Here is a 25,213-nt window from a genome sequence, read left to right on the forward strand (position 1 = left end):
TCAACTTGTATCCAATCTATCCACCCAGGAATCGATCATAACTTCACCCCAGTCATTGCGAACCCCATTACCCAGTCACAGTGCTCAGTTGCTTCGACCCATTGTACCCTACCCCTAGGAACAGGTTACCCGATACCTTGATCGTAACAGTTTCTTATATAAGCGCATTCGAGGGCCAGATCCGTCTCCAACATCTCCTCTTCCTCGCGATCCCTATTTTCCCGTTCCGACCATATTTGAAGGGGTTGAGATGGCGTCACCACGGCCAGACGCTTCTTGTCGTCATACCTATCAACTAGCTAGATGCAGGGTCTCACCTTCGAGCTCCTTTCATGCCAGCCGGGTGTCGACGAGTTGCGCCCGCATTTTAGCCGAGAGGTAGGTCGGGGCTGGCCTTGGATGTCCGAGCGGTGGTGGCCCGTCGCGAAGATGACGCCCGCCTTGAGGGCTCACCGCAAAATCCCCCACGAGGGCAACTCGGCGCCTCGTCGCTTCGTGCAGTGGCTTTTATGCGTGGCGGGCCGAGGTCCTTGAATCCTTCCATGAGGAGATGGGCGTGCATTAAGCGTCTGACTTTCGAAAATAGTCACAATGACGTCTGCCTGTGTAAATCCGGTGCGAGTCACTGGCGATCCGGAATGTTTCGCAGTCAACCGAGATGAAAGATCGTCGCTCGACTGGTCAAGCTTCCAAAATAAATGAAACGCTCTGGGGTCGGCGACAATGACAGGCGGGGACATAGGCATGGAAAGTGATGGGTGCTTTGTCCAAGATGATTGCCGTAAGGAACTGTCGGGAAATAATTACACAGTAGGGACTGCCCAATATCAAGTTGATGTATAACAATAGCATCAGTGGTTTAGTGGTAAAATCCATCGTTGCCATTCAACAAATAAATTCGATGGGCCCCGTGTTCGATTCACGGCTGATGCAATTCTTTTGTTTTATCCTCATCAACCATTTTGCAACCCCTCGTCCCATCCACTCATGACAATTGCCATTTATTGTCAAGTTCAGATTTGAATTTTATACTTATATGGCCGTTATTTTCCTGTAACCATCACCTGGTTTTTACTTATAAACGGATCGTCCGATTCTCTGCTACTCAACATGCATCGGCCCTGTCAAGGTGGGTCTGGATGCCCAGTCTACCTGCCACAAGCCCAAGCACAGGAACATGGTCGTGCATTCATTTCTTGGCCAAGTACGCTCCATGGCCAAACTTTAATCTAAGCTTTGTTTCAGATGGGAGCAATCTGCCACGGGGATGCTCAAGTACCGACAATGTTACGGATTGGTTGATTTTATTGTGTATAATGTAGATTGGTACAGGTAACACACATTCAAGAATCGAACAAGGTATGCGCCAGGCATTAGACCTGTACCTGGTATGAAGCAAAGAGACCAGCTTTTTATTCAAAGTAATGTCCCAAAGATGTATAGACGAAAAGAACCCGCAAGCCGTGAAATCCACCAGCCGAATAACAAAGAAAAGAATTCGTAAGAGATGCGTAAGAAATCGTGCTAGGCAGCCCACGGCGTGGGGTGAAACTCCATGAGTGCGTAGAGCTGAATGACGCTGCCCATCAAAAAAGCCACACTGCCGTAGAGACTGGTCCATGCGGCGCCGGTGGTATCTCCCATTAGCAACAAGACGCCGGTGATTGCGAAGCCGGTCGAGCCGACGGCGTTCCAAAAACCTCCCTGCCAGTCCGCACACGACGGCTTGGGCTTGTACCACCTGTCCTGGACAAATATGGTGAGGACGATGTTGGCAAACACAAACATGGAGCCGCCAATGACCTGCGGCAGGAACACCAGGCCCTGGAAGAGGGCCAGGTTCTCCTCGGGGTTCAGCAGACCCGGTATGCCGGCAAAGGCGGAAATGGACAGGATCATACCGCCGGTGAGCTGGAAGACGCCGGCCTGGAAGGGGAAGGTCTGGGCGATCTTGGCGAACTCGGGGCCGGAGGGAAACCACACCCAGCTCTCGGAGCCGATGAGGGCCGGGCGGTAGTTGGCGCCGCCGCTCATGGCGCCCTTGATGGGGACCTCGACGGTGCCGCGGTTCGCGTTGAAGGCGGCGACGAAGCCCAGGCAGCCCGAGACCAGGAAGAAGAAGGCGCCGATCAGGATGGTGGCGGGCAGGGCGACGGTGGTGAGCGTGGGGAAGGCGAGGGCCGGGTCGATGACGGGCAGGACGCCGAGCACGGCGTTGACGACAAAGACGATGCTGCCCGTGACGAAGCCAAAGTTGACCACCCAGCTCATGTCCCGGTAGGGGAAGATGGTGAACATGCGCACGACCCTGCCGCGGCTGGAGGAGTCGACCTCGACCACCACGTCGGGCGGCGGCTTGTTGAGCGAGTCGAAGCTGTCGTTGGGCCCCGCGGTGTAGAAGCCGGATTTTTGTTCCGGCCGCTGCTGCTGCTGTTGCTGCTGCTGCTGGCGCTCGTAGTCGCATCGCGCCTTGTACTCGAGGTAGTCGAGCACCTGGATCACGCGCTGCCGCTCCTCGTGGCTGACCTGGTCGGACGGGTTCTCGGCCGCTCGCATCCTGGGCCCAGCGTCCCGGCCCTGCATGCCCTGCGCCGGCGGTCTCGTGGATTCGACATCGTTGCTGTAGGCGAAGCCGGCGGGGATCGGAACCATCGAGGTCCGGATGATGGACGCCCTCGCTGCTGCGGCGGCGTTCATGATGTGTGATTTTTTTTTTGTTCGCTTTGTTGTTAAGATACGATGAAAACGCAAAGAAAAGGACAAAAGGCAGTGAGCGGACGAATTTATCTCCCCGCGATGATCAAATCCGGGAGTCGACAAAAGAAATAATGCACAGAACCGAGACAAGAAATCGCAAACCAACTTAAACGACAAAGAAAAAAAGAAACAAGGCTGTTGGGTTGACGAGGTCTCGAAATGAGAGTAGGTGAGTTAGTCACCAAAAGAGCAAGGTGGGCAGAGGTTCAAGGTAGGACAAGGTAAAATAAAACGAAAATCACAAGCAAATGACGCGCCAGCACGTGTCCAATAAAACGACAAAGAGAAACAAAACTGGCCGTCGATAAACGGGAAGGAGAATATATGACCGGGTGCGGATACCCCCGGGGGTTTAAGGCTACCTTCCTGCCCAAGAGCAGTTCATCAAATGCAACGACGCTTGCTATGGGGAATCATTCCAAAGAAAGAAAGAAAAGCGGTTCCCGCAGCCTTTGTCAGCCCTTTCTCCCACGTCGCAGCAGCATTGACGAGGGAAAAGGGTTTTTTTTTCTTTTTCTTTTTTTTTTTTTTTTTTTTTTTTTTTTTTTCGACAGGTTTAGATTTTCTGGACAAACGGGTTGGAGACAAGGGCCGGTCCTGTCGGGAACGCAGATCAAAACAACCAGAGCCAAGGAAAGACCAGAAAGAAAATTACCAAGTAAAGCCCACGCGAGTCCCTTGACAAATACTCAGCCCTCACCTCGACATGGGGTGCTCCAGGTTTTGCTTTGGTTCGAACTAGAACGGTCGGGAACAAAGTAAAACTAGCAGATCGGGTTTTTTTTAGCTCATGGGGAAGGCGATGAGATGGCACACCGGCAGATGTTTGACATGTTGACGCTCTTTGGGGTAAAGGGAATGTGTGGCAAGTGGATATCTAGGAGTGAAAGTGGGAACGGGAAGAGAAAAAAATATGTCTGGGGGGGAAACTAACATCAAAGAAAAATCAGGACAGTTTGGGCGAGGGACGCATGGACCCCTGGAGGGTTTGTCGGGATTTTAACATAAACTCGAGTAGAGTTTGGTTGATGGTCTTAGCGTGTGGTATTGTCGATGGGGGTGCTGCTAATTGCCAGGAAATGGGTGTGTCTGCGAGATGGATTGCGCCACAGATGGCACAGGCACAGAGGCAGAGAGGCACCTTCACCTACCCGGTCAGTCGTTGTCAGCTCTGCTTACCAAATACATACCACCGTACACCTGGGCAGCGCAGCTGTGGGGTTTGATGTTCGCTGGGTTTTTGCCCGTTTTGGCAGAGCCATGGGTGGAGAATTGAAAGGCTCGAGTCGTGCGTCTGGTCCACAACCCGCTCCCTTCCGCGTGCCTGTGCGAGCGTTTAGCCAAAGTCCTTTCCGCTTTGGGCAAATTGACGACAGGCTCTCGACTTGGGACGGGGTCAAGTTTGTTTGGTTTCAGTCCCGCAGCTGGTCGATCCTGTTCAACTACCACTACGAGCTTAGTTAGATTAGTGATTTGATTTGTTCTTTGACGTCCCCTCTGTCTTGAAAATTTTCTCCCCTTCTTTTGAACTGTTTAACAAGTGACAATTTGCTACTCGGGAAGAATGAACTTGCTCAATGTCTCACCTTTACCCGAATCGTCCGGTCATAGTCTGGTATTAAACCGACCAAGGGGGCAGGCTCGCTCACACTCGTCTCTTCTCTCCATCTCACCAGTGTAGCCAACGTATCTGTCGCACGGATCTGGAATTCGGCTTTTTTTTCTCTCTCTCTCTTTCTGCTGCAACCATCAGGCGACACTTCAGCTGAAGAAAAAAAAAAGGGATATACAAAGGACGACAAGCGGACGGTTTAGATGGCTGGTGAAAAGAGCAGCACCGCCCCCGCGGTGACACAAACGACTATCGACACTAGACAACCAGCATCAGCAGCAGCACAGGATGAAAGGGCACCGTCAACACCAGCATCCGAGGATGCCACGCATCTCGATGAGAAGGAGGCTGATCGTCTGGGCCGGCAGAGACCCGCCATGTTCTCCAGCACGCTGATCGAAGTTGGCTTCTGCGCCACGATTCTCCTCAGCATGATTATGGCAGTAAGTCAGGAGTTTGGGTTTGATAGAGGCTTATTAGTCTCGTTATTACCCCATTGTTGTTTTATATCAGACGATAATAGCATGATGGTTATGCAACACTTGAACTGACGACATGATCCCCCCGCTCCCCCCCCCTAAAAAAAACAGGAATTTCTAATCAGTGGCTTCAACGTCCTCCTCCCAAACATGATGGTAGATCTCAACTTCCAACCCTCCCAAAAGACGTGGCCCTCTAGCGTATTCTCCCTCGTCGCGGGCGCCTTCCTCCTCCCCTTTGGCCGACTGGCCGACCACTGGAACGGCTACTATGTCTTTGTCGGAGGCAACGCCTGGATGGCCGTCTGGTCCATCGTCGCCGGCTTCTCCAAGTCGTACGAGATGCTCGTGGTAGCCCGTGCGCTGCAGGGCCTGGGCGCCGCCGCCTTCCTCCCCTCGGGCGTCTCGCTGCTCGGGGGCGCCTACGCCCGGCCCGGCAGGAGAAAGAACCTCGTCTTTAGCATCTACGGCGGCTGCTCCCCCTTTGGGTTCTTCGTGGGCATCCTCATAGCCGGCGTGGCGGGCCAGTTCCTCAACTGGGCCTGGTTCTTTTGGATCGGCGCCATCATGCTGTCCATCGTCTGCGTCCTCGCCGTCGTGAGCGTCCCCGCCGAGGCCAGGGGAGGTCCCGCCCCCGGTGACGAGCCGGCGCCCCCCATGGACTGGCTGGGTTGCGCCACCTCCATCCCCGGGCTCATGCTGGTCGTCTACGCCATCACCGACAGCCCCCACGTGCAAAACGGCTGGCGTTCGCCGCAGATCCTCGTCACTTTTATCCTCGGCATCTTGTTCCTGGCCGCCTTTGTCTACGTCGAGGGCTGGGTCGCCAAGGACCCGCTGCTGCCGCCCAACCTGTTTGCCGTCAAGCACATCACGGCTCTGTTTATCGTCATGTTTATGTCGTTTGGTGCTTTTGGCATCTACCTGCTTTATGCGAGCTTTTAGTAAGTCTGGGAGCAGAGGGAAAGGAGAAAGGGGAGACATGGAAATAGCACAAGCTGGGTGGGACGTACTAACAAAAAAACTTCTCTCTCCCCCCCCTCCAGCATCGAAACCATCCTGCACACACCACCCCTGCTGGCCGCAGCCTGGTTCGCCCCGCTCGCCGGCGGCGGTCTGATAATCGCGCTGGTCGGCGGCGCAGTGCTGCACAAGATCCCCGGCACGATCCTGATCATCCTCTCGACGCTGGGCTTCCTCGCCTCGTCGCTGCTCTTCGTCTTCATCCCGACCAGCGGCGCCAACTACTGGGCCTGGATCTTCCCCGCCATGGTGTGCGCCACCATCGGCATCGACATCATGTACAACGTCTCCAACATCTTCATCACCACCAGCGTCCGCTCCGACCAGCAGGGCCTCGCCGGCGCCTGCATCAACGCCCTCGTCTTCCTCGGCATGAGCTTCTTCCTCGGCTGGGCCGAACTGGCCGCCGCGAACCACGCCGACACCACCTCCGAGGACAGCGCCCTCAGGGTCTCGTTCCTGCTGGGCGTCGGCGCCGCCGGGGCCAGTCTGGTCCTCGCTGCCATTGGCATCCGCATCGAGCCGGCGAGGGGGGACTTGACGGCCGATGAGAAGGAGAAGCTCAAGGGGCAGAAAGATGGTGGTGTCAGTGGTTCCGAGTCGGTGGTCATTTGAGAGTTTTTTCTTTTCCTTTTCTTTTCTTTGGCCGGTGGCTTTTTCTGCCGAGCAAATGTTTTATTTTATCCCTGGGCGTTTCTCGAGGTCTGAATTGGCGCTAATTTAGAAATAGCTGCCTGCTACCTCTGCGTCATGCTATCGTTGGGCATTGCTTTTTTAATTCGCTTCTGTATATATAGAAAACCGGACAACGGAACTTTATACTAATACCCCCAGCAGTATAATGGTACTGGGGCGCATCATTTATTTCTATTCTCTGTCGCTTTTTGTCTCCACCCAACTGTCTTTACTTCTCCAGTAACTGCCCTTGCATCCTTGTATGGTCTCGCCCCACCTAACCCCTCAGAGCGCCTCGATAATCCTCGCGAGGTTCTCCACGCTCGCCGGCGGCGTGTCGTACGTCTGATACTCGACCGTCGTGAACCAGACCGACCCGACCCTCGGCTCCGCCGCGATCCTCCTCACCTCGGCCTCGAGCTCCCCCAGCGTGCCGTCAAAGTGGTGCACCATGATGTTGCTCTTGCCCGCCGCGCCGGCCCCAGACCCAGGCAGCCCGGCGACCAGCGGCTGCGTGGCCTTGTACGCCTCCCACGACTGCTCGAACGCGATGATCTGGTCCGCGTCCCGCAGGTACGCCGCCTCGTTGGCCGGCGCCACCTGCTGCCCGACGTTGTAGACGAGGCGCCCGAACCCGGCCGCCCTCGTCCGCCGCGCCAGGTGCGCCATGTACTCCGCCGCGGAGCACCCCGCCTGCTCGGAGCAGACGCTGGCCCAGTCGTGCACGTTGGGCGTCTCGTCAAAGAAGATGCCGTCCAGGCCGGCGCCGCCGCCGATGGACCTCCAGCGCGTCGCGTTGGCCATCACGGCGTCGGTCGCGATGCGGCCGTAGTCGCAGTGCACGTAGGCGACGGTGCGGACGTTGGTCTCGGCATTCAAGAGAGTGATGCCCGCGGCGTAGTTGACGTCGGCGAGGTCGGCGCCGGGACCCGAGTCGGCGTTGACGATGACGTCAAAGGTCACGGCGCGGTGGGCCCGCACCGTGCTCAGCAGCGACTGCCACTCGGACGCATTGTCGTTCCACACCGTGCTCGGGTAGATGTAGAGCGGCACGAGGATGTCGAGCGCCGCTGCTGCGGTGGCGTGCAGCAGCAAGAGACTTTTGATGGCCAGCATTTTTTGAGCGTGGATTCTTTTTTTGCTTTCTTTGCTTCTTTTTGCTTTTCTGGCCTTGGCCTCTTTGTTGTGTGCGCGGCTGATCCCGAAGTGCAGATGCGGAAACGACAAGGGGGTGTGGGTGCGTTGTATGCACGGGACCGGGCGCTGGGCGAGCTGCTGCTTTGTGAAGTTTGGATAAAAGCAGGTCCCGACGATACGCGACGATCAACCCCCTTTTGTACCAAACTGAAATTTCAAAGAAATATGGTAGCCTAGCCTGGGCGTTTTGGTTTGCATCAAGTTTAATGTAGTGAAGGGATCGTGAGATAAGCACTAGCCCAGATCCAGCAATATTGCCTGGCTCCCACAATTATGTCCGCAAAAGGAGCCGCGCCGCGCCGCGAAGGTGGCGCCAATTTTCAGCGCTCGCTACTTGTTTTCCACGGAGCGAAATGTCCGGACTCGAGCGCGAAAATCATCCTGGCAATTCATTTCACCTACAGTAGAAGGGCTTGAATGGGTCTGTCGTCAAAATAAATTTTCCTCGAACGTGGATCCAGAATGAAAGTTGTCATCCTAGATTCCAATGCATTGGAGAAAAAATTGTGCAAAAGTAAGAAAACATCTTCCATAAATCGTGGGGAATAATGTAACCAAGAAGTGAATGGCAAAAAAGTATACACAAGAAAAAGAGTAATCACGCCTGCTGGTTCTCAATCAAATAATCCGACCAAAAAAAAAGAAGAAAAAAAAAAGAAAAGGACATCAAACAACATCCCCTGCTCAGATCAAGAGTAGATCCTCGCCACCCTCGTACATCTCCTCGAGCCAAGACTTCCCCGCAACCCCACAACCGCCCGGGTCGTCAATGACGACGATGTCGTCCCCGCTGACGCCAAACTCGTCGTGCAGGGCCACGAGGCAGCCGTCGCCGCCGCCGCCAGCGCCGGGCGTCCGGGCCGCCCACATCTGCTCGAGCAGCTCGATGGCCCTCCTCACGCTGCGCACGTGCAGCAGGCCGTACATGTCCCAGAGGATGCGGCGGATGACGCCCCTGTCGGCGTCGGCCCTCGCCTCGGCGCCGGCCACAAAGGCCGGCCACAGGATGCCCTTGAAGTGCACGTCGTCGGACGCGATGTGGTCCAGGTGCTCCGCCACCACGATGTGCGCCGTCCGCCCCAGCCGCTCCTCCTCGTCCTCGGTCCCGCCCAGGTGCCACCGGAGCGCCCGCCGGGCGTAGATGTAGATGGCCCCTTGGTACGCGCTCGCCAGGTGGTTTCGGTTCGGGACCTGGGCCGGGTCGCGGAAGTTGGCCGCCCACTGCGCGCTGGAGAACGTCTCGAGTCGCGAGAGGAGCTGGTTTGCGTAGTCGGGCTGTGGCGCACCGCCCTGGGCCGCCGCGGAGCAGAGCGTGTTGACCCGGCAGAGCGTCTTGAGCAGCTCGGATGGGCAGCCAGTCCAGGAACGGGACTCGGCGCGGTCCAGAATCTTGTCCAGCTCTTGTAGCCCAAAGAGCTGTGAGAGGTCGCGCTTGTTGGAGCTGAGGGTTGACCCGAAGGTGTGTAATCTAAGGTTGGGGAGTTTGTCAGCAAGACGTCGTCATAGCCAGGCGGCACGACGGCACATTGTACACTCACACTAAGCAGCACTCCTCAAAGTAGTTGTGAAAGCTCCAAAAGGCAGTCTTTTTGGGACTCGACACCTTGGTCGACGACTGGCTCCCCGGCTGGCCTGCAACCGCAGGACCACCATTCGACGCCTCGTCTATGGCCTTCCTGGCGCTCAGCAGCCCGATCATGCCGTCGAGGTGGTAGCGCCAGACGCTGAGCCCGCTCTCCAGCAGCTCGACCCAGATGAGCAGGAGGCAGGCGGCGACCACGGCGTCGCTGTTGTCCCCTGCCATGAGCGCCGCGCGCAGGTGCCGCATCGCCTTGTTCTTGTGCACAAGGGCGTCGGGGAAGTGCTTGGATGACGAGTTGGGAAGGCCGAGCGGCGTCGTGCTGCCGGCCATGTGGTGGGCCGCCAGAGCCACCACGACGTGGTGCATCAGGTTGCCGCCGATGCTCAGCTGGATGAACTGCTTGTACGGGTTCGTGCTGTCCTCGTAGTACAGGGTGCACTCGGCACAGCAGCGCTCGAGGTCTTTTTTTTTATCACGTTTTGGTCAGCAACGGACTCGGGGGTCTGATGTAGCCTGGCTATCCAGGTTTTGAGATCGGACGGTGGAACCTACAGTAGTCTATGTAAAAGGCAGACCGGGGATCCCGGTTAACGAGGACAGGATGTTGGATTGTCGATTGTGGGAGGGCAAATTTGAGCGTCGACAAGGCCGTCTCGGCAAACTGTTTCCTCAACGCCCCTACGTCCGACGTCGACGATTGCTGTTGTGACCTGGTCGAAAATTCCACAAAAGTACCGGCGTCAGCATCCACCTCTTCGACATCGCCCTGTTCCGAGGTCGACTCCGTCGAGCCGGGCGATTCCTTGTCTGGACTTGACGTCGATTCTCGAGCATGTTCTTCTGGAGAGGTTGAAGATTCGGCACCCTTTGAAGACGCCGCCGCCGCGGCCGCCGCCATTGATGCCGGCGTCATCACCGTGGAAAGCTTCTTGTGTCCACGACGACCGAGTCCCACCCAGACGAGAGGCTTCTCGGGCCTGTAACCCAGGCACTGGATCCCCGCCTTGGTGCACTTGGCGCAGGACGGCATTAGGCTGTCGCACCTGAGGCGACGGCGACGGCATGTCCAGCATGGGACAGACGCGATGGCGCCTCCGAGCTCCGTCCACTTGCCGTCCGTCACCGTCATGTCGATACTGCCGTTTCGGGAAGCCATATTCAACTGCGGTGAGGATTGACGGTGCGGGGGAGCTAGGGGTCAGGGCGAGGATGGCCGACTGAAAAGGTTCAGTGCGGCGTTTTGAAATTGTTCACGACAAACCGAATATGATTTGGGTTTTGCTTGAGACGGTAATAAACCGAAATTTCGTAACAGGGGAAAGGGAAGGATGAGCAAAACAGAAAAATATGTATATAAAAAAAAGAAAAACGAAAAAAAGATTAGATCATTAGAAAACGATTACAGAGTTCGGTCAAGGAGGGTTATGTATTGTTGTTTGTACGGATTGGTGATGTCGCCGCAGGGTTCGAGGCGTGCTGGCTTCAGGCCTGGAGTTCATGTGCATGGGAAATCGATCAAAAACTTGTGACCAATCCTGAGCAAGGCGAGTTGGCAAGGTTGGGAATATGAGGGGGAGAAAATGGGTTGGACGAAAGGAAGGTCAATGGAAAAAGGGCCCCGACGTCCCGATAAAGTTCCAGCGTTCTTGACTACACTCCAGTGCCCTGCGAGTCAAGACCCTGCTCGGGGTTGACTGAAGCTTGCACGCTTTCGAAAGCCGGTGTGCGGGGCCGCCCCATCCAATAGACATGCCTGTCAGCGTTTCGAGTGTCGCTTCCACCTTCCTAGGTGGTGTGGAACCCAAATGCAACCAAATTTGTGGTGAGCCTTGAGCCCCCCAGGAGGCCTGGGGCGTCTTCGGGGGGCGTGTAGATAAAGCGAACAAAAAAAAAGAAAAAAACCCGACGCTCAGAAGACTTTCCATGGCACGTACAAGGTACGTGTAGCACTGCGTAATTAAGCTTTACACGTGATTCTCCATCCTGCCCCGCGGCTTCGCCTGCTAGGCAAGGAACAGGCACCAGACGTTAAGAACAACAACACCCTAGGGATCCATCCCATCGGCGTCTGCATGATCGACAATTTGTCACTCGATGATCAAGAAGAATTGGTTATTGGCAGTAAAGTGCAATGCCGCAAGTTGTTAATTATACTATGCTACTACTGTACATACGAGCGCCTATGCCCGCCCCGCGCCAATACCGGCCCGGCTATGCATCAACTGGATCCTCTCATCCCGGGAGATTAATTGCTTGCTTATTTATTTGTTTGCTTTTTTAGCGTCATCCTGAGCCTTATTCTTGATCTGCTCCGCCTGTTCGGCCTTCTTCTCCAGCACCTGCTTCAGCTCCTCAATGGTTTCCTTGAGAAGCTTCTCGCCCTCGTCCTTGTGCTTGGCCGCAACCTCTCCTAGCTGCTGCAGCTTCGCCAGTGTCTCGGGGCCGTTGGGGATTTTGCCCAGGTACTGCTCGAGGCTACCGGCGATGGAGTCCTTGCCGCTGCCTGCCACTGACTGGGCCTTGTCCACAGCTTGTTTGACGTACTTCTCCAGATCTCCAGTGTCACCCGACTCGACGGCAGACTTGGCCTTGTTGAAGAGTTCCATAACGTTTCCTTTCTTCAATGCATCCGCGTTGTTCTCGACCAGCTCCTTGATCTTAGGGTTCTTCTCGAGCAGGGGTTTGACCTGCTCCAATCCCTTCTTCCACGCCTCGTCACCAAGCTTCTGTACTTGTTGAACCTTGTCGTCGACTAGCTTCTTCGCCTTGGCGATGTTGTCAGCGCTCAAGCCACCGGCCACAATGTCCTTGACCTGACTCCACGTCTCATCGGCCATCTTCTTGGCCTCTGGACCGTACTGTTCGCCCATGCTCTTGAGCTTGTCTACGTTGCCGCCAATCTTGTCCTTGAGCTCCGGGTGGTTGTCGAGCACATCGCCCGCCGCATCGCCCGCCAGTTTGGCGAGCTTAGCTGACACGTCAGCAAGGATATCCCAGGCTTGTGATGCCGTATCCATGCTAAATCCCGACTTGGATGCCGTCTGTAACCTCTTGTATGCATCCTGTACAATGCTGTCCACCTCTTCGCCGTGGTTCTCCTGCACCTTCTTGACGTCCGCAAAGGCAGCCTCTACGTATCCCTTTGCGCCAGGGATGAAGGCTGCGTAAGACAGGGCCAGCTTCTTCATCGACTCGATGGCCTCGTCAGCCGAGGAGGGCGCCTTCTCGCGGAGCTTGGACGCCGCCTCGTTGTACTTGCTCTCGGCGTCCTTGGCCGTCTTGTTAATCTGCTTGGCCATCTTGCCGGTAGGGCTCATCGAATAGGCGCCATAGAGGGCGCCAGCGGCGACCAGGCCACCCACAGCTCCAGCCGCGACATGGTTTGTGGCGCTCGTCGACGACGACGACGACGATTGTGAGGTCGACTGGAAGCGTATCTGACGCGCACCGCGTGCGTGGCTGGCAGCTTGCCTGGGCAGGCGAGCTACAAGGCTGCCGCCTGAACGTGTTGCGAGTCTTGCAGGGATCATCGCTGTGTGAGGGCTGGGGTTGAATAGATGAGTAGAGGGTGAACGGGACGACGGGATTTGAACAAGGTTTGGAGTGTGTTCGGGAGTACCGTATGTAATTAATCGCGAAGGACAAAGTACGAATAGTTGTGAGGTTGTGGTGAGAAAGAAACTGGATGTTGCGTGAAGCTGCTAGCTCGGGCAGCAAAGCTTTTCAATCAACAATCAATTGGCTTGTTTGATTGGGTCATGTCTTGCCATGACGCCAACCTGGAGCTCTTTTGCTTTCATGATGCAACAAGCACGTAGGAGCTTTCGATTTGCAAGTCATGACGTCAACGAAGTCGATGCTTACCGGTAGTTCGCACTGAACGCAGGGGTGACGGGAAACCCTAACCCTCTCTTGGGCTGTCTGTTCGAAAGACAATCGGAGAGACACCCCTAACCCTGAGATGAGACTTGTTCATCCCACTTTCCCACGTAGTCAGCACCAAACTCAAATCCACTCGCCCATCCCGCTCGGCTGTTCCACGTCGGACCCGCGGAGCCGGTTTGTCAGCCTACTCGGCTGAAGCTGCTCTTATGCTAGGCCCATAGAGGTCAGGCCACTATTGTGGTCTGAGGAGAACCTTGTACCTGCGTGAGCAAGCCCAAAGTTTTGGTGAACCGTACTTGGTGCACACTGTACCGGCGTGCAACGTCGTCAGTGCGACACCGACCGGCCGATGTAGATCCAGGATTCCCGGAAAATAAAAGGGAAAATAAAAGCAAAATCACAGAAAAAAGAAGAGACGATGATGGGATGGCTACCAAACCAACTACTACATAGTATGCACACAATCTATGTCGTACCAGACGCGGACATGGCAAAGTTTACCGCTCGCCCTCCGCGCGCGCGACGCCGAAGGAAAATGTGGCAACAAGCTAGGTACCTGCCTATTCGATGACTTTTATTTTTTTTTAGAGCTTCACAAACCTGATTTCATGCGTTAGATTCAGGACAATGAGAATACTGATGAATTTCCACAAAGCATCCATCATTTGTGCGTCTCGCCAGCGCTCGCTACCCGGGCGGTACTTTTGAGAGTTGGCGGTCCGAAACTGCCCTCTGCTGAGACTAGATTGACTTACCTAGGCCGTCCTCAAAAAGACTGAGCGCGACCGCAATAAGCTTGTTTGATGCTCTCGCGTGGTGTAGATCAACAAAACTCAAAAGATCCTTCTCAGAAACCAACCCCATTGTTTTTATTTGTTTTGTTCTCCAAGGACGCGCATGTAATTTTGCCCACGTTACCTGCCTGCAGCAGCGCCTGTAGGGCTTGGCAAAGAAAGTTGGAAATAAAGAATTTTTCCAAAAAATCCCACCCTGTCGATCAGACCTTACCTTGGCTGGCGCTACCCAGGTTGGATTCCCCCCCAACAATGGCCCTGCCTTGGCAGGCGTGTAAATTAGAGTAGGGGTTCGACTCCGCGCCCACTGGGGGGGCCCGGGTTGCAGCGGTCATGGTTGAGCCCTAGCCGCTAATCACCGTGTACCGATTGATTGAGGCATGGGGCCGAAGACGGGGCCGACGATGGGGACGGGGTTGGTCGACTTTTTGGAACGGTTATGCATTGGGCACCGGGTTGGATCGAAAATAACAAACAGCGATGACCAGAAAGTCGCATTGATCTCGTTTTCTTTTTTTTCTATTCTCTTCATTAACCTGAGAAATGTGGTTTTTTGAAGCTCCTCCGCGACCGACCACACACACACACACACACACACCCCTTTGGCACTTTGATGACCCTTTTTTTGTCAGGGATCAAACCTGGGAGGGCCCTGACTCCTCCTGGCTCAAACGTTGGCCACGGTGGGTTTTCAATAGATTTGAGTAAATCCTACTGTAGCTGTCTCTCTCCTCTATTCAAAAGTTCCTTTCTTTCTAAATCGAATCCTTGTTTTACAACAAAAGCCTAATATCTGCACAGCTTTCCTCCACGCCGCGGCCGCCGCCGAGTTCGAACTTGGCCCGCATCACAGATATTAATTGCGTGGTACTCATACTACGCAAACAGCCACACCTGACACCGTCATTCTCGTTCGTATTTTTAGCATCAATAGAGTCACCAGGCTGCGACCTCACCACGTAACTAATCTAACATAGTTTTATAGTTTCCAGGTACGATGCCAGAATGAGTGGGTTCTTTTCTTTCCCAACGCCCCACAAGAACCTGAGGGTCTGTTGTTTTTTTGGGGGCCCGTTCCCACATATAAGCCGGAGAGCCCCTGGAGACCTAATATGTAGATTTTCACATGGGAGGGGCGTTGGACAAATCTTTTTTTTTTCTCTCTTTTTCTTTGTTTCCCCTGTGTACAAGCTCTCCCTAGTACCGTAGCAATTTTCTGAGATGCTGGGGCCATTCTGGGGGGCTGAACTGCGAGTAAGTCAAAGATTGTAGCTTACTCGCCATGGTCACGGAATGCGACCCTTAACGGTCCACTAGACGGTGAAGGAGGCAGGCCGGCGGATCCGTTCACGGGCTGATGTTCATCTCCGTCGTTTACCAGTAGGTTCTCTGCGTTGTATCTGTTGACATTAATAGCAAACGGCGGAGATGAGTGTCGCTTTGAGGACGGGACCCCGGTGGGAGCAGCTGTTGGCTTTTCTTATTTTTATTTTTATTCTTTTCTGTCTGATTAACCGCACGCCATTTCCCATCAAGGTTCCTGTAAAGCTCAGGGGTTGGTCGCATCAGCCATGGATATACCACCGTACCACGTATTAATGTTCTGGAAGAACCCATCCAACGTCGCTTGCAATGATACTGGAACATGTGACTGCTAGGATAGCAGATGTGGCTCCGTTCGCCTCTGTTTACTTTTTTTTTCGTGGTCGACGGCATTACTTCGTAACGGCGCGAAGGCTAATTTAGCCCTGCGGGAGGTTTGCTCCACCGCGAATCCTCGAGGCCCTGTCCTGGCAAAGAAAGATATGCGGAGGCAAAAGGGGAATTCCTGACTGTTTTGGATAATCGTCTCAATCGACAAACCGTGACTGTCTTCCAGAAACTGTCAACCAAGGTGCCTGTCAGATCCAGACGGTTGCTATTACCCTACTGCCGGCGCATAGCGCTTGAAACATGAGATGAGAAGAGCCGGCAAATGGCGACGGGCGCAGGAATAATATAGTCCCCAGGGTGTTTTGTTTTTTTTTTTTTTTTTTGAGCCACGCGTCGTTCTTTTTGAGCCTATACCAAAAAAAGAATTGCCGGAAAGGTTTATTTTCATAGTATACTAAAAAAACGTCAGTCACATAGGGATGAATGTAAATCTTAGGCTGACATTTGCTCCCGAAATCTCCAGCGGAGCCGAACACCGAACCACTGCCGAACCGCAAAAGCATCAATTACATGTGGAGGGTGGGTGTGGGATGTCTGTCTGTAGAGTTTAAAGCTAAGGCTTAGGGGCTCACGCAGAGAATAGGTTTGGAAAAAGCCTAGACTATGAGTAAAGACGAATGATTGATGGTTTGCTTTTTTTTTTGAGGTTGTGCATGAATCCCTGTTTGTGATCTGGAAAAGAAATGACCCCAGGCACATGTCATGATCAAAGTTGGAGCGAGTGCTTGGGGGTGGGTCTGGGAAGGGTATGTCGAGGTCCATAATGCTTGTATGATGTTCATGCTCTAGAAGTAGTAGTAGTAGTAGTAGTAGTATTATTTAACGCCGGGCTCGGCCCGGCTCATTAGCCGGCCGTTAGCAACCTCCCGAGGGGTATCTCGGCGCGCTTTCTATTTTCTCTATTTACACAGCGGAAAACAAGGGCATAGAAGCGAATCGAGCCTGACCGGGTTCGTGCCCGGTCCTGCTTACAGGTTTGTTCACTGACGCGACCCCGTGCCTTCAGGCGCACGGAGGATTCGTCTGACGGCAGTTGACGGCTCTTCATCGAGAGGGGCCTGTGTCCAAACAGCGGAGCTGTCGGTCGTTTGTAGCCATGGAGACGAAGTTCCCAACAAGTGTGGGCTCGACGGCACAGGCGGGTGGTTGTTGTCGATAGCCAGCCGGGTTATCCTTGCCACGGGTAAGCGGGGAGGAGGTGGAGGGAGCAGGATTCGAACCTACGTTACTCAAGTAACAGCCGTGGCGCTTAACCACTGCGCCATTCCCCCCTTCATGCTCTAGAAGCACACAAGTTTTTGGCCGCAAGATCTAGGTAAACATCATGCCGGGGTTTTGCTAGGTGTTTGATATGCAGAAGATCCCTAGTCTCTTCAAGTTAAGGACCGTTTGACACATCCTGAATAGCTTCGGTGAGTCGATCAATAGTCTGGCCTAGATTGTGTTTATTTTTGACACTGGCAGTCCTGGTTAGTGTCGGCATTAGTGCGCTTCAGGTGCCTTCAGCCAGGTGAAGCTGGAAAAAATCATCTAGCTGGCCAATTGATACTAAGTCTGATTTGATTTGTCATGCATTATACGTGGCATTGATTGCAACGGTGAATGTGGTTTTTATACCAACTATACACGGTTGCGGTGTAACATAGCAAGAAATAATTAGCAGCAAAAGGACAACTAGTCTAAATTTAGACTGGTGTCATGGAGAGGGCACTCGGTGTACCTTTGCTGTAAGTGCCTGTAATTCATTATTTCAACTCGCCAAGGTGTACAAACGGTCTAGCCGTTAAGATCCTCAGATATAGAATCATCTCAGTTCTGATGCGAACCATGCTGGTACCGAATTGAAACTCTGACGTGAGGCTGGTCTCAGGTATAGAGTGTCCACTTGAGCTCGAGCTGAGCAAATTCACCAAGCGTAAAAGAATGCATAGGGGAAAAACCTACGGAGGCTTGAGCCTAGAAGCAAAGGTTCCAGACGGAAGAATATAGATTTCGTAGTAAAAAGCCAGGATGAACAGCTTTGGTCGTGGTAACCTGGATAGGTTCTTTTATGAAACTGGAGTAGGGGAGGTAGTGAAACGGCTCTAATGCAGGGCTGGACCTTCTGGGATGCTTTTACCAAATATTCATCAGTAGTGCACTATATCGTGGCCGGTGACATCCGATGTTTGGAAAGCTTAATGAGAGAGGTTTTGGGTTGAATTGCAGCTTCCATGACTCCCGCAACAAGTATTTTGAAGGTTTTCATGAGCAAATTTCTTTAGTCTATCTAGAACCAGTAATTAGTTGAATGAGATGAGCCTGTCAAAGAACGTTATAGCAATGTTATCCTATGTGCAATTCTCTCTTGACATCTCAGCATCACATGTTCTAGACCAGTCGTTACCTAGATACCAATCACTCCCTATTGGACATTTGGACTATATACTTCATGACCAATACGTAACGCAACATCAAGTTGTCGAAGAATTATAGCTCTCATTAATCTGATCTCGTAACCCGTAACAGCAAGCCCAGAAAGTGGACCAAAAAAAAAGAAAAAAAAAGAAACGTGAATATATACAAAAGCCAAAAGAACAAAGCTACAAACGTGCCCTCGGAGGCTGCGCGTCCAGCTGCATGCTCGATGGCTGCAGAATAGGCTCTGCCATCACCGTGGCCTTGATCCGGCGCCCAAAATACTCAATCTCTACACCTGCTCCGGGTCCCAGCTCGGCTGGAAGCCAAGCAAAGGCAAGCGGCTTGCCAATGGTGTAGCCAAACACCGCACTCGAGACGTATCCCACGGCCTTGCCCGAGACAAACACGGGCTCCTTGCCCATCACCACGGACCGGCCGTCGTCCACAGCAATGGGGCGCAGCTTCTTTGCAGGCTTTTCGCTGGCAAGCCTCCTCACGGCCTCACAGCCCACGAATCCCCCCTTGCCCAGGTCGACGGCAGCGCCGAGCCCAGCCTCAAAGGGCCCATGCTCCGTCGTGACGTCGACGCCGTAGGTCCTGAAGCCCGCCTCCATGCGCAGCGCCGCAAACGCCGCCCGCCCCGCGGCAACGGCCCCGTGCGCCTGCCCGGCCTCCCACAGCGCGTCCCACAGCCGCAAGCCCTGCTCCGCCGAGGTGTAAATCTCCCACCCCGGCTCCCCGACAAAGGAGTGGCTGACGACCAGCACCGGCACGCCGCCCACCACCGACGAGCGCACCGCGTTCCTCGGCATGGCCGCCAGGTCGTCGCTGCAGATCCCGCCAACAACGTCGGCAGCCCGCGGGCCCCACACGCCCACGCCGCACGTCCCGCCCGTGACGTCCCGGACCTGCACGGAGCTCCCCGGGCGTGCCGCCGTCTGCAGCCGGGCCTCGCGCGCCAGGTACGCGGCGTCGACGGCGCCGTTGACGGCCAGCTGGAAGGTCTGGTCCGCGAGCCTCGCGACGAAAACGTCGCTCCTCACGCCGCCGTGCTCGTCCAGCAGCAGCGTAAAGGTCACGGCGCCGGGGGGGCTCGACAGGTCGCTGGTGGCCAGCCCCTGCAGCAGCTCCAGGCTGCCGGGCCCCGTGACGAGCAGCCGGCGGATGGGGGAGATGTCAAACAGGCCGGCGGCGGTGCGCGTCTTCCAGGCCTCGGCGGCCACGATGGGCGAGTGGTACCTGGCGGACCAGGCGTCGCGGTCCCGGGGCCGCCAGGCCGCCGGCAGCCGGTCCACGAGGTGCGCGTTGGCCTCGAACCAGTGCGGGCGCTCCCAGCCGCCGGCCTCGAGGAAGTAGGCGCCCAGGTCCCGCGCCTGGCGGGCGAAGAAGGGGCTGACGCGGAGGTTGCGCGGCGAGGACCGCGGCTGCAGCGGGTGGATGATGTCGTAGACCTCGTTGAAGGCCGTGGTGCACGTCTCGGCCACGTAGCCCTGCGTCAGCTGCACCTCGTCGAACCGCGTGACGTCGCACTCGGCCAGCAGGTCCACGTCCGACTTGCCCGTCGTCAGCAGCTGCGCCACCGCCCGCGCCACCCCGGCCGAGTGCGTGACCCAGACCGCCTCGGCCACGAAGAAGCCGTCCAGGTCCGGCGCGCGCCCCACCAGCGGCCCGCCGTCGGGCGTAAAGGACATGATGCCGTTGAAGCCCGTCTCGATGGTGGTGTCGGCGAGGGCCGGGAGGAGCTTCTTGCTCAGCTCCCAGGCCGGGGAGAAGTCCTCTGGGGTGAACTCCAAGCGGGACGGCATGTTTTGCTCGTCGACGTGGGCCGGGGTCGGACCCAGGGACGCCGCCGTCACGGGCAAGGGCCGGTGGCCGTAGTAGCCGATGCCGACCTGCTCGCCGTGCTCGCGGTAGTAGAGATCTCGGTCCTGGTGGCGGAGGATGGGGAGCGTGGCGCCGTTGGGGAGCGGGTTCTTGCCCCTCAGCGTCGGCACCGCCGTCGTCTTGACGTACTGGTGGCCCATGGGCTGCAGGGGCACGCGCAGGCCGACCATGGCGCCGAGCTCGACGCCCCAGAAGCCCGCGCACGAGAGCACCAGGTCCGCGGGGATGATGGCCCCCGTGCTGACCTCGACCCCCGTGACGCGCTTGGCCTCCTGCCGGATGCCTGTGACGCGCGTGTGCTCCAGGTAGCGCACGCCGGCCTTTTTCGTCCTCTCGATCAGCACCTGCACCGCCTTGGCCGCCAGCGCGAGGCCGTCCGTGGGGAAGAGCAGGCCCCCGAGGACGACGTCTGGGCCCAGGAGGGGGTAGAGCCTACGGCACTGCTCGGCCGAGAGCAGCTCCGCCTCGACTCCCCAGGAGCGGGCGTAGCCGTATCTCCGCTTGAGGTCCTCGAGGCGCTCTGGGGCTTCGGCGATCTCTAGGCCGCCGACTTGGTTGAAGCAGTCGATGGACAGCAGCTTCTCCACCGTGTACATGGCAAACTTGCTGAGGGTCTTGGAGGGGTTGGTCTGAAACACCAAGCCCGGGGCGTGAGATGTCGAGCCCCCGGGCATGCTGAGGGGGCCCTGCTCGAGGACGGTGATGTTGGACCATCCGCGCGAGACCAGCTCGTCGGCGATGTTGACGCCAACGATGCCGGCGCCGATGATCACGACTCGCTGGGAGGGATCCATGACGGAGGGTTTTGGCGCTCTTTTCGAGCGGATAATAACAAGGAATAAACGTAGTTAGACAACCAATTGGGTAATAATGACAAGGTACCTGGTCGTGTTCCGGTACAGAATTGCTTTTGCTTACTGCCTTTTGCTTTTGCGTCTGCTTGTATTGCTAGCAAAAAACATGCACTGATATGTGCCACTTCCACCACGGTCCTGTCCAGCACATCACCATATTTACATACCCTCAACCAACTAGCTATGCACATGAGATATCCAAGTCAAGCCAAATGCGGGGAAGCTCGCCCTACGTATCATGCGGAGAAGATGAGCTGTTACTGACACGGGGCCTACGGTATTCTGGAAGCTAATCTCTCCGCACCCGGCGGTCTCGAGGCTCGACCTCGAGGTCACCTGATCGGTTTCCTCGGGCTTCTTTTGCCGGGAGCCGTTGGGTTTTTTGTTTACTCTGCACCTAAACACCACGCAAACGCCTTTTTTTTGTCTGGACGCCCGTTTTCGCCACAAATCCCGGGAGCGAAAACGCGATCTTGTCTGACGCTACACCCCCCATACGCTATTTTGGCGTCATTGACTGGTCGAGAAGGACCGGTTGGCCCTCGTCTCGCCACCGATTTGCAGCATTGCTTGGGGCGGCTGTTTTGGTGTGCATGCATGGTATTGCACTCTTTGGGCATTGTTTTTTTTTTTTTTTTTTTCTTTTTTTTTTTTTTTTTTTTTGGGGTCGAGCAAGAAAACAGAGCAACAGGGAACGAAAATGCGGGACTACCATCCCTCGATACCGAAGCTGTTTTGAGAACTGGTTCTGAGATATGGATACCAGCCAAGGTACCCAGCTTGCTAGGTAGCCAGAGATACGAATGCCTGCAAGCCTGTGCTGTGCCCCGTTGGGGGGAATGGCGCAGTGGTTAAGCGCCATGGCTGTTACTTGAGTAACGTAGGTTCGAATCCTGCTCCCTCCACCTCCTCCCCGCTTACCGTGGCAAGGATAACCCGGCTGGCTATCGACAACAACCACCCGCCTGTGCCGTCGAGCCCACACTTGTTGGGAACTTCGTCTCCATGGCTACAAACGACCGACAGCTCCGCTGTTTGGACACAGGCCCCTCTCGATGAAGAGCCGTCAACTGCCGTCAGACGAATCCTCCGTGCGCCTGAAGGCACGGGGTCGCGTCAGTGAACAAACCTGTAAGCAGGACCGGGCACGAACCCGGTCAGGCTCGATTCGCTTCTATGCCCTTGTTTTCCGCTGTGTAAATAGAGAAAATAGAAAGCGCGCCGAGATACCCCTCGGGAGGTTGCTAACGGCCGGCTAATGAGCCGGGCCGAGCCCGGCGTTAAATAATACTACTACTACTACTACTACTACTGTGCTGTGCCCCCCTCCCCCGGGTGCTGGGGGATCCACCGGGACAATTGCCGGTCCTGCCACAATCGACAAAAGCTGCCGGTTGCTTACTCGCTATCTGTTTGCAGGAGAAAACATGTGCATGTTTAGCAGCCAGTTACAAAAGCCAAATTGCCTATCTGGGTAGGTAAAATTCCCATCCCACCCGCATTGCAATGTTCTGGGCCACCCAGATCAAGAACGAAGCCTATCTTGAGAGCAGATTGCAACAGCGACGGCGGCTCAGGTCCGTTTGTCGGCGCTTGGCCCGCTGAAATCTAGGCCCCCCTGAATCTGCAACCAGGACATCCTGATCTCTTGGTTTGACCGGTGATGTTCGGAACAAACCTTCAAAGGCCATCCAATCTTTTTTCCGGGAGAGTTTGAGTTGATTGTTTTGAACGGGGCTACGTATCGAAACATAGGGGCCCAGTTTCGCATTCCATTAATTATGACTGGACATTTATCAAGCATACAAACAGGTGGCCTTATCTGCGAGATGCTTAATTGAGCAGACTCTTGTTTTCTGCTTAATCGACTTGACAATTTCCATTCTAGATAGGCACCTATGTAGGCAGGTATGTATGCAATCTGACTGAGATCACCGGCACCATGCAAGAGGCCACAAAACATGAATGAATGACCCAAAACAAAAACTCGCTTGAACAAATAAATGTAAACATCGTAACAAGAACAAACGTAAATTCCCAACGCTCAAAACGCCATCGTCAACCCATCATCAACCCATCATGCCAGCATCAAACAGGCCAAAAAAACAAAAAAAACAAAAAAAAAAACACCAATGCAAATCACCCCCTTTAGAACGCAATCGCCTCATCAAGACACATCCTCCTCCCCTCGTCCATGCTACCGGCCTTTGCCCTGCCGCACGACTCGACCATCTTGCAAAAGTTGTCGTCCTGCTTGGTGGCCTCGCCGATGCCCTTTTCGGAAACCTTTTGCCGGGCGGGCCAGATCTCCTCGCCGCCGTTGTCGCGCTGCTCCTTCTCCCAGTGCTCCGTCACGACCTCGCGCACCGTCTTTTGGAAGAAGAGGGGCCCCTTCTCGAGGTCCGGGTGCAGCTCGCCGTTGACAAAGACGCCGGCGTCGATGTTCTTTTGCGCGTTGGCGCACAGGTACTTGTCCTCGGACATGATGCGCTTGTACATGTCGCTGATGGTCTTGAAGTCGGCGTCGGACGAGTTCTTGTTGCGGTACACCTCGTATCGCATCTGCGACTTGGAGGGGCCCAGGGGCACGAAGCGCTGGATCATGAAGAAGTGCGGTCTGTTGGGGGTGGTGGGTTAGTGTCATGGTTTTTGTTTGGCGGGGGGGGGGGGGGGGGGGGGGGAGTTGTCGCTTTCTTGGGGTTGCAAAAAGAAAGAAGACAAGACAAAAAAAAAACTTACGAGACGTTCATGGATGCGTTGGGCCAAAAGTAGGTGGCGGCCACCCGGAAGCCGTTGGCAATCTGCTCCTCGGTAGGCTCACCAAAGTGCTGAATGTAGGCCTTCTCCGTGTTGACATAGTACGAGTTGAGGTCGGCAATGGAGGGAATGTCCGGGTGCGAGGTAGGGCAGTGGTAGCACTCGTTGTAGTTGTCGGCCAGGATCTTCCAGTTCCAGTCTCCCTCCATGTCCCACTGGTGGTCGTAGACGTAGTCGTCAAAGTTGTAGTGCTGGAACCTCTCCTGCCTGTCGATGCCCAGGAAGTCGTCGTCCCAGGCGATCTCGGGCTTCTCGCCCGCGTCCATGTTGACCCAGACGAAGCCGTTGCAGTCGACGTGGACGTGGATGGGGAAGAGCCCGTTCTGGGCCCTGTCGAACCCCGGGATCTCTTGGTAGCCCGGCGCCTTGGCCAGGTTGCCCTTGAGGCCGTACGACCAGCCGTGGTACTTGCACGAGAAGACGTAGCTGTTGCCCTCCTCCTTGGTCACCACGGGGAAGGCCCGGTGCCGGCAGATGTTGTGCATGGCGTGGATCTCGCCGTCCTTGCGGTCGCGCACAATCACAAACTGGTACCCCGCCACGTTGTACTTTACCCAGTCGCCCGGGTTGGGGATGCGCGCCTTGTGTGTGGTGAGCAGCCACTTGCGCGAGAAGATGGCCCGTCGCTCCAGCGAGTACATGTCTTGCGAGGTGTACCACGACGCCGGCAGGGCGCGGACCGGTGACTTTTCAGACGACTGCGACGTCTGTGATGATGCATCGTCGGCAGGCTTGCCAAAGAAGGATCTGAAGAGTGACATTTTGTTTTTTGTGTGATTGCTTCAAGCAAAATGATATTAGATAACAGGTGGTCTGGGTTCGTTTTGAGAAGCTTCAAGCTTGCGATAGGGTATTATTCAACTGATATTCACAGCATCTAGCTAGCATATCAGTACATGGGATCCAAACAAGACCTGGACTGGTTGATAGCAAGCCTTCCACCCTCTATATATCTAATCCAAACCCTTCCCCCCCTACACACCAAAAAAAACAAAAGGTACGACCGGCCTGCTAGTCCGTGTCCCGGCATCAGCTGAATGAGTAGTTCAGGAGGTCACGGTTTCCAACCGTTGCCCTTTGCCATCCCCCCCTTACGACAAAAAGAAAAACAAGCATCGACGGTATCTCGACCAGGACAGGGAACACCCTGTCAAGCCCCGAACGTCACTGATATCGCTGACAGACGGGAGGTAGCGAGGTACATGTGGCCCTGTCCGGTCACATGACCGGCGAATAAGCGACGCCATGCCGGTGCTGGGGCTGACTCAACTGCTCTGCCCCGGGCTAAGGTCTAGACCGCCGATAATGGGTATTTGTGAAAATACGGACCGTGCCGAGTTGGAGAACAAGAGAGGATTACTGTAGTACCGTATGAGCTTATCACCAGAAAGAGAAGAGCTGCCCGGTGCCAAGTTGGTAACAGTGTCCACATCAGTTCTACCCGATACGGTAAATTCAGCACCCCGCGGATCCGCCCCCCGGTGACATTTTGTTTTGAGGGTCCAAAACCCGTTCGTTCATCGTGATGCGGAGGTGTTGCA

General features: G+C 55.2%; 9 protein-coding genes, 1 non-coding gene and 2 pseudogenes across 12 annotated transcripts; 4 read left to right on the plus strand and 8 right to left on the minus strand.

Moving 5' to 3' along the window:
• Positions 1 to 429: 429 nt before the first annotated feature.
• MGG_15912 (uncharacterized protein) lies at positions 430 to 855 on the plus strand (the record flags this gene model as incomplete). The annotated part of the gene is made up of 2 exons (XM_003715557.1): positions 430 to 526; positions 587 to 855. The coding sequence occupies 2 exons, from the start codon at positions 430 to 432 to the stop codon at positions 700 to 702; spliced, it is 213 nt and encodes a 70-aa protein (XP_003715605.1). The 3' UTR covers positions 703 to 855.
• Positions 849 to 933, plus strand: MGG_20036. Its single transcript has one exon. It is a non-coding gene; the product is annotated as a tRNA-Gly (tRNA).
• Positions 934 to 1,397: 464 nt separating this feature from the next.
• On the minus strand, positions 1,398 to 2,728 carry MGG_07365 (uncharacterized protein). Its single transcript, XM_003715558.1, has one exon. The coding sequence runs from the start codon at positions 2,695 to 2,697 to the stop codon at positions 1,525 to 1,527; it is 1,173 nt and encodes a 390-aa protein (XP_003715606.1). The 5' UTR covers positions 2,698 to 2,728; the 3' UTR covers positions 1,398 to 1,524.
• A 1,844-nt stretch (positions 2,729 to 4,572) lies between these two features.
• On the plus strand, positions 4,573 to 6,486 carry MGG_07366 (uncharacterized protein; the record flags this gene model as incomplete). The annotated part of the gene is made up of 3 exons (XM_003715559.1): positions 4,573 to 4,812; positions 4,960 to 5,792; positions 5,895 to 6,486. 3 exons carry the CDS (start codon positions 4,573 to 4,575, stop codon positions 6,484 to 6,486), a joined length of 1,665 nt encoding a protein of 554 aa, XP_003715607.1.
• Positions 6,487 to 6,574: 88 nt separating this feature from the next.
• Positions 6,575 to 7,935, minus strand: MGG_07367 (uncharacterized protein). The gene has a single exon (XM_003715560.1). It carries the CDS (start codon positions 7,660 to 7,662, stop codon positions 6,832 to 6,834), a length of 831 nt encoding a protein of 276 aa, XP_003715608.1. The 5' UTR covers positions 7,663 to 7,935; the 3' UTR covers positions 6,575 to 6,831.
• Positions 7,936 to 8,427: 492 nt separating this feature from the next.
• MGG_07368 (uncharacterized protein) lies at positions 8,428 to 10,481 on the minus strand (the record flags this gene model as incomplete). The annotated part of the gene is made up of 3 exons (XM_003715561.1): positions 8,428 to 9,211; positions 9,282 to 9,786; positions 9,878 to 10,481. 3 exons carry the CDS (start codon positions 10,479 to 10,481, stop codon positions 8,428 to 8,430), a joined length of 1,893 nt encoding a protein of 630 aa, XP_003715609.1.
• A 1,105-nt stretch (positions 10,482 to 11,586) lies between these two features.
• On the minus strand, positions 11,587 to 13,699 carry MGG_07369 (uncharacterized protein; the record flags this gene model as incomplete). The annotated part of the gene is made up of 2 exons (XM_003715562.1): positions 11,587 to 12,809; positions 13,687 to 13,699. 2 exons carry the CDS (start codon positions 13,697 to 13,699, stop codon positions 11,587 to 11,589), a joined length of 1,236 nt encoding a protein of 411 aa, XP_003715610.1.
• A 2,796-nt stretch (positions 13,700 to 16,495) lies between these two features.
• On the minus strand, positions 16,496 to 16,989 carry MGG_12420 (uncharacterized protein; the record flags this gene model as incomplete). The annotated part of the gene is made up of 2 exons (XM_003715563.1): positions 16,581 to 16,989; positions 16,496 to 16,502 (listed from the first exon to the last, which is right to left on the minus strand). The coding sequence occupies exons 1-2, from the start codon at positions 16,763 to 16,765 to the stop codon at positions 16,496 to 16,498; spliced, it is 192 nt and encodes a 63-aa protein (XP_003715611.1). The 5' UTR covers positions 16,766 to 16,989.
• Positions 16,917 to 16,988, minus strand: MGG_20037 (annotated as a pseudogene). Its single transcript has one exon. The product of its transcript is annotated as a tRNA-OTHER (tRNA).
• Positions 16,990 to 18,299: 1,310 nt separating the features above from the next.
• Positions 18,300 to 20,795, minus strand: MGG_12421 (aminomethyltransferase; the record flags this gene model as incomplete). Its single annotated transcript, XM_003715564.1, has 1 exon — positions 18,300 to 20,795. One exon carries the CDS (start codon positions 20,793 to 20,795, stop codon positions 18,300 to 18,302), a length of 2,496 nt encoding a protein of 831 aa, XP_003715612.1.
• An 893-nt stretch (positions 20,796 to 21,688) lies between these two features.
• On the plus strand, positions 21,689 to 21,760 carry MGG_20038 (annotated as a pseudogene). The gene has a single exon. The product of its transcript is annotated as a tRNA-OTHER (tRNA).
• Positions 21,761 to 23,003: 1,243 nt separating this feature from the next.
• Positions 23,004 to 24,433, minus strand: MGG_12423 (choline monooxygenase; the record flags this gene model as incomplete). The annotated part of the gene is made up of 2 exons (XM_003715565.1): positions 23,004 to 23,472; positions 23,595 to 24,433. The coding sequence occupies 2 exons, from the start codon at positions 24,431 to 24,433 to the stop codon at positions 23,004 to 23,006; spliced, it is 1,308 nt and encodes a 435-aa protein (XP_003715613.1).
• Between the last annotated feature and the right edge of the window lie 780 nt (positions 24,434 to 25,213).

Source organism: Pyricularia oryzae, chromosome 2 (assembly GCF_000002495.2).
Source record: "Pyricularia oryzae 70-15 chromosome 2, whole genome shotgun sequence".
NCBI classification, from domain to species: Eukaryota; Fungi; Ascomycota; class Sordariomycetes; order Magnaporthales; family Pyriculariaceae; genus Pyricularia; species Pyricularia oryzae.